At 47.4% G+C, this 7,273-nt stretch overlaps 1 protein-coding gene across 1 annotated transcript; it reads right to left on the reverse strand.

Moving 5' to 3' along the window:
• Nucleotides 1-718: 718 nt before the first annotated feature.
• LOC118076274 (claw keratin-like) lies at nt 719-1,210 on the reverse strand. Its single transcript, XM_035098917.2, has one exon. The coding sequence runs from the start codon at nt 1,208-1,210 to the stop codon at nt 719-721; it is 492 nt and encodes a 163-aa protein (XP_034954808.2).
• Nucleotides 1,211-7,273: the final 6,063 nt, after the last annotated feature.

The raw sequence follows: 7,273 nt of genomic DNA on the forward strand, positions 1-7,273 counted from the left end.
CCTATGCCGTGTCATGTAAGGATTCTAGAAACTCCCTAAAATGTGCCCCAATCCTGCCAAGAATGCTCCCCAGATGGAAGGCCTTGATTGGAATCCAATTCTCTTCACATTAATCCATCTTTAAGGAAGAAAAGAGTCTAAATGCTAAAGCAGAAGAGGAAACCAGAACTAGGATGCCGTGTAAGTTTTATTAGGAATGCGGGGGTGGGGGGAGATACATAATTGAACAAATTCTCAAGAAGTTGGCTATTTTTTTTTTTGAAAAGGACAAATCTGAAGAAATATACATAAATTGTCTCTGTATTGCAAATCTCGTCCCAGAAGGAGATCAGTTCTATTTGTGGGATTTATAAAACTTTCCCCACCTCTGCCATTTTCACAGAGGTACCAAACTGACTGGGCATAAATTCCAGGGGCAGAGTTCCTTGTCCATACTGTTTCTGTTCTTCACTATGCTGGAGGGGAGCGAAAGAGGTGTACATACAATAAATAAAAACCAAGGGAGGGGAAAGCACATAAACAGTGGGATAGAGGGGGATTATGTTAAGATGAGAAATGGATGCATGAAAGACAGCCATGGGTCAGATTTGCAGGCTTGCTGGACACCCCCAGTGTCCAGTGGCTTCATCAGGAATTGAGGATGCTCAGCATATCTTAAACCCAGGCTTGAACGTTTTGCAGTGGATATTCTTCTCCCTAATAAACCTTCCATGTTAACTTAGCAGGGGCTGTAACAGATGCTTCCTCTGTTTCCAACGAATCCATAGCGACCCCCAACTCCAAAACGAGATCCTCTAAGAGCACCAGCTCCGAGAGCACCGGCTCCAAGAGCACCGACTCCAAGAGCACCGGCTCCAAGGAGCCCACTGCCCAAACCACCAGGGGAGCATGGAGCGTTTCCTCCCACGGCCACGGGCTCACAGCTAGCCGAGAGGATGGGTCCTGGGATGGTCACAATGCAGGCTGGTGGCTGGATCACGACCTCTGCTGGTGGGATCTGGTTGATGCATGAAGGGGCGACACCAGAAAGAATACCAAGACTAGCAGAAGGGATGCCGGATCCAACCAGGGCGCCGGAGCCATAGCCGTAGGTGTCGCCAAGGCCAAGGCCACCGAGACCACCAATGCCTCCAAGACCGGCCGATCCAAAACCAACGACTGGCGTGGAAGCACAAGATGGGACAGCACAGGATGGTCCACAGAATGGCATGGCTGAATGATGGAGGTGAGTCTGAAAGGACACAGGAGGGAGCAGAAACATAGACAGGTGTTGCAGTGTTTCAAGGGCAATGGGAGATATTTCGCCTCACCTTTACAATGCAAGAAATCTTTTTAAATTTTATCATAATGTGTCTTCATATTACTAAAAGAAGATATGCATTTTATTGTGCCTTAAAGCAGGGATGGGGACCTTCCTATGTACAAATATCCAAGTACCTCTAATTCAAGTTTGGAGATCCTCCGGATGTTGTGAACTACTGCTTCCCATCTTCCCTGATCACTGTTCATACCAGAACAGTGCTGGTATGACTGCTGAGACTTGGAGGCTGGTGGGTATCTGGTGTCAGGCAGATGCCAGCAACTCCCACGGCCAGTTGCCCAGGAAAATTCAAAGACAAGGAATGCTTCTTACCACCTGCTTTTTATTCAATATTAACAGAGAGTCTTTGGAACCCAGCCTCTTGGATAATGGTGATGTCCCGCATGAATCTCCACCCCCTCCCGCCTCTCCCACTTCCTCGTTCTTCACTTCTACATGTGCTGCTATGTACCCTCTGCCTTTGAGCTCTTTGCTCTCTTACATAGAAGGCTTGCCAGGTTCGGGGGGAATGCTTCCTAAATAGACTGTGTCCATCAGCTGTCATCCCCCTGGTGCTCCCCCCTATTATTCCCTCTCATCTGCCTCTGAGCTGTGACCTCCCTCAAACCACTGTCTGAACTGGAAGGGTCAGGCTAGGGAGTCGGTCTCTACCATTCTTCCTCTGCCCAGCCCCTGACATCTGGAGCGTCACAGGTTTTGTGTCACTAGATGCAGTGCTATGGTGCAGAGCAGGCAATTCCCACAGCTTGCATAAGAAAAACCCTGCTGGATAAGACCAAAGGCCCATTTCATCCAGCATCCTGCTCTCATGGTGGCAGACACATATCCCTGGAGTCCAAGGAAAGCCAGACTGGACAACTGGCAGTGATTGATGTGTTGAGAAAGAGTGTCAGCCTGGTGACATTATACCAGGGATGGGGAACTTGTGGTCATCCAGAGATTCCTAGACTACAGATCCCATCAGCCCTGACCCTCAGCCCTGCTTACTGGGGCTGATGGGAGTTTCAGTCCAACAACAACTGGGTGGCCATTTTGTCCCCATCCACAGCTCATCCAAGCATCCAGCCAACAGCTAATAAGCCTCTTAATGTTTACTGTAGATTCGCCTTCCCTTTTCTGAGGGATGCACACTCTGTGGCTTGAACTGGCTCTAAGATTCAGCATGCTATCCATATTTTAAGGGGGAAAACCCAGAGGAAATGAAACAGGAAGACAAAGATACATTGAAAAGGCAAAATGAAAGAATTCCTTCCAGAAGCACCTTAGAGACCAACTAAGTTTGTCATTGGTATGAGCTTTCATGTGCATGCACACAAGTAATGTTATCGCAAACCCTTCTGAAGTCAGCCCTCTTACCTGCTTTTCCAAGCAACAGGAAGCTGAGAGATGTCTGAAGCTCTGGTGGAACTGATGGAAAAGCTCTCCATGCCATAGGCTTATATACTCTAAGCCTCACAGGTCTGTGGTTTTGGGACACAGGATCTTTCCCCTCCTGCCCAAAGTCTTAATTAGCTGCCAACAAATTGCCTCATCAGCATCACACACCAAATTACTTTAATAATAGCCGTAAAGAGTATGAGCAAATTGTATTTAATGAAACTGTTGCTGGATTCTCACATTAACTGCACTGCACATTCCAACATGCTGATCTCCCTTCTCCCCCACTGGGATAATGTTCCACCAACTTCAATTTACATCAAAGGCGAAAAGGGAAGCTTTGCAAAGAGCCCTCACGAGGAGGCATCCCTTGATACATGCCATTGATCATCATAACCCAAAATACCTGAGCCAAAGACCAATCCTTCATCAGGTCTCACACAGGCCAACGGATTAACAACATAGGTCACTTCCTGGTTCATATGGACAAGCCTCAACGTACATCACAACATACAAACACAACGTACATCAGGAGACTTACTGTAGTTTGGTCAGAATCGAGGATACACTTCCGGAGCTAACACGAAATACATTACCTCTGGTCAGGGCCGTCTTAAGAATATCCAGCGCCCTGGTGCAAAGCTCCCTCCAGTGCCCCCACCATTTCCCAGAGTTTTTTAGGGAGGACGGTGCTGCTGGCGGGGCTGGAGGAGGCGGTCAGTGGCTGGAGGGCGGCTCCTCCAGCGGGGAAGAGCTCTGGGGAAGAGGCAGAGGCTGGACGCGGCGCCTCCCGGCTCAGCTGGCCAGTTTGTGTTGCGGTGGCCATGGCAGACAGAAGCTCCGGGCTCAGCGCTGATTTGGCACAGCATGGCTCCGCCTCCGCCTCTTCCCTGACGCCCTCCAGAACTTGGCGCCCTGGCGCCCGGCGCCCCTAGCCTCTATAGGTAAGATGCCCCTGCCTCTGGTAAATAAGCCACCACAGTCGCTAGAGGACCATTAAACTTTCTGTCCTGGGCTTTTTAGACTCATCTACTCATGTACTATCTGAAACCAAAGGGGCAAATTGGTCACCAGAGGTGTTCCCTGCCCCCAGCTCTCGTACCCAATTCAATGACCCATCTAGTACAACATCCTGTTCTCACATTGGCCAACCAGATGCCTGGGAAAAACCTGAATGCAGGGTCATTTTATAGCCCAGTCACTGTTTTCTGCTCTTTTAGATGTGGCAGTTATATTGTGTTGAGGAAAAACAACAACCCTGGGATGCCATCTTTCAGGACGATGCTCTAGTGCAGGTCACAGGTGACCCATGAAAGATTGCAGCTGGGGAAAAAATGTTTTTCGCGAGGTGAGATGGTGGTGATAGATCACACAAGATCACAGTGCCCAAAATAGCATGCAAGCAGAAGGCCCCAGGTTCAGTCTTTGAAGGGAGGGCTTGGGAGAGAAATCCTGGAGAGCTGTAGTCGGTCTGTGTAGAGAATACTGAGCTAGATGGATCAATAGATGGTGGCTCCAGTCCTACTTGGATAGTTGTTCCCAGAGGTTGTTGCTTGGGGAGTTCTTCTCAGCCCTGTGGAACCTTCAGTGTGGGGTTCCTCAGGGCTCAATCCTATCCCCCATGTTGCCTAACATCTACACCAGTGTTTCTCAACCTTGGGTCCCTAGCTGTTGTTGGGCCTACAACTCCCATCACCCTTGGCTACTGGACTTGCTAGCTAGGGATGATGGGAATTGTGGTCCAGCAACAGCTGGGGACCCAAGGTTGAGAAACACTGATCTACATGAAACCACTGGGTGGGATTATCCGGAGGTTCAGAGTATGCTGCCAGCAGTATGCTGATGACACTCAGCTCTATTTCTCCTTTATATCTTCAGGTGAGACAGTGGAAGTGCTGGACCAGTGTCTTGCTTCAGTAATAGACTGGATGAGAGCCAACAAACTGAAGCTCAATCCAGATGAGACTGAGGCACTGTTAATGGGTGATTCCATAGACCGTATGGGTGGGAGATCGCCCGCTCATGATGGGGTTACACTGTTTCTGAAGGGATAGGTTCGTAGTTTGGGGTTACTCCTGGATCTTTTGCTGTTGCTCAAGACAGGTGGCCTCAATGGCCCAGAGTGCCTTCCATCAGCTTCAGCTGGTGGCCCAGTTGTGCCCCTATCTGGACAGGGATAGCCTAACTACTGTTTTCTGTGCTCTGGCAACCAATTTAAAGTGCTGGTTTTGACCTATAAAGCCTTAAACAGCTCAGGACCGCAATACCTCAAGGACTGCCTCTTTCCATATGAACCTACCCGGACCCTCAGATCATCTTCTGATGCCCTTCTTTGTGTGCCTCTCCTTGAGAGGTCTGGAGGGTGGCAGCACAAGAACGGGCCTTCTCTGCAGTGGCTCCCTGATTGTGGAATGCTCTCCCCAGGGAAGTTCACCTGGCACTTTCATTATACACCTTTACGCACCAGGCAAAAATGTTCCTTTTTAACCAGGCCTTCGGTTGACCTGGTTGACATCCTATACCCTTTTAAAATGTGGTTCTTTTGGGGGCAGGGGGTGTTATTGAGTTGTTGTTTTTATTTTGTTTATATATATTGTGGTTTTTATGTTGATCTTTTCTGTGGACCGCCCTGAGACCTCTAGGTATAGGGTGGTATATAAATTCAATGAAGAAGAAGGACTCACCTGGAGTACTGTGTCCAGTTCTGGGCACCACAGTTCAAGAAGGATACTGACAAGCTGGAACATGTCCAGAAGAGGGCAACCAAAATGGTCAAAGGCCTGGAAACGATGCCTTATGAGGAACAGGTTAGGGAGTTGGGAATGTTTAGCCTGGAGAAGAGAAGGTTAAGGGGTGATATGATAGCCATGTTCAAATATATGTATAAGGATGTCATATAGAGGAGAGAGAGAGGTTGTTTTCTGCTGCTCCAGAGAAGTGGACACGGAGCAATGGATTCAAACTACAAGAAAGAAGATTCCACCTAAACCACCTAAACATTAGGAAGAACTTCCTGACATTAAGAGCTGTTCGACAGTGGAACTTGCTGCCAAGGAGTGTGGTGGAGTCTCCTTCTTTGGAGGTCTTTAAGCGGAGGCTTGACAGGCATATGTCAAGAATGCTTTGATGGTGTTTCCTGCTTGGTAGGGGGTTGGACTGGATGGCCCTTGTGGTCTCTTCCAACTCTATGATTCAAAGAAGAAGAAGAAGAAGAAGAAGAAGAAGAAGAAGAAGAAGAAGAAGAAGAAGAAGAAGAAGAAGAAGAAGAAGAAGAAGAAGAAGAAGAAGAAGAGTATGGGTGGGTAAAAGGCAGTATCTAAGGCCCAGAATGTTTGTTAAACCCTGTTTTTAAGCGGGCATTTCTAGTAGGTTTCCACCCACCGGTGGTCTTTTTAAAGTCCACTTTTACAACTGAACTGCATCTCTGCATCTGGCTAAGCATCCTTTACCATTCTTTGGGGTTTCCCGAAACAACAAAACAAACAAAGAAACAAACACAGGATATTTGTTGCCTCGGAAGCTTGGCATTTTTCGGAGCCATTTTCCAAGATCAAAGTGCCCATCAAAGCAGACGTCATCTGGGATGTTCATGCCAGGAACTAAATGCCAGGCTGGAATTTAATAAGAACATGTCTGCCAGCCTAAGCTCATGTTATGGACTCCCAGGCTGACACTTCCACCAGCCTTTCTGGTGACAGGACAGATATTACCATATTATATAGATTTACTTTAACAAACCACAAAATAAAGGCCTAATTTCCTGGAGGAGTCCTTGTAGCCTATTTGTAGAGTTTAATTAACACTTGGATTAGTGTCTTCAGCCAATGACTTATTTTCCCCCCTTCTTTGAAGAAAGCGACGTATTCATTTGTCTATAGCTCTGTTTGAAAAAAGAAGACGAATAGAATATTGTTATAAAAAAGAAAGAAAATCTCCAAAACGAGATTGTTGAACGGGGTAAAAGTGCAGAGAGCAGGCAACCAACATGATCAGGGGACTGCAACAACTCCCTTTACTGGGAACATTTGTATTGCTTGCTACTTTTTAGTTTAGAAAAATCTAAAAGTGAGTAAAAGAAGAGGGAGCAGCAGACGGGACCTGAGTAAAATGACACATGGTGTTGAGAGATTGTACTGAGAGACATTTTTCTCCCTGGCCAAATTAAGGCCATATATTTAAAGCTCTAGGATACCACTTTAAACAGACATGACCTCCAGCAAAGAATTCTGGGAGCTGTAGTTTGTTTAAGGTTGTTTGTTGTTAGGAGGGATGTTGTTAGGAGACCCCTTCCATTCCCCCTCACAATGCTGTGATTCCAGTGCTCCCTGTGCAGAGGGATTTATTGCAAATTGTAGCTCTCTGGCCTTGGAGCTGTAGTCCTTCACTGGCCCCAAGGAAAGCAATATAAATTGGGAGTCAAAGTGCAGGCTTATACGCCTGCCCCCACCCCTAAGTGTCCCTATTTTCCAGGGACAGTCCTGGCATTGCAAAAGCCATATCGGCTTCTGAATTGATCCCAGAATGTCCCTATTTTCTCTGCCAAGCTTGGGCAGGAGGATGAACCAGTTCATGTTC

The sequence above is a fragment of the Zootoca vivipara genome, chromosome 17, assembly GCF_963506605.1.
Source record: "Zootoca vivipara chromosome 17, rZooViv1.1, whole genome shotgun sequence".
NCBI lineage: Eukaryota > Metazoa > Chordata > Lepidosauria > Squamata > Lacertidae > Zootoca > Zootoca vivipara.

Bases quoted from the DNA above. Each gene is read 5' to 3' on its own strand.
- LOC118076274 (XM_035098917.2), bottom strand. From the start codon at position 1,210: ATGCCATTCTGTGGACCATCCTGTGCTGTCCCATCTTGTGCTTCCACG.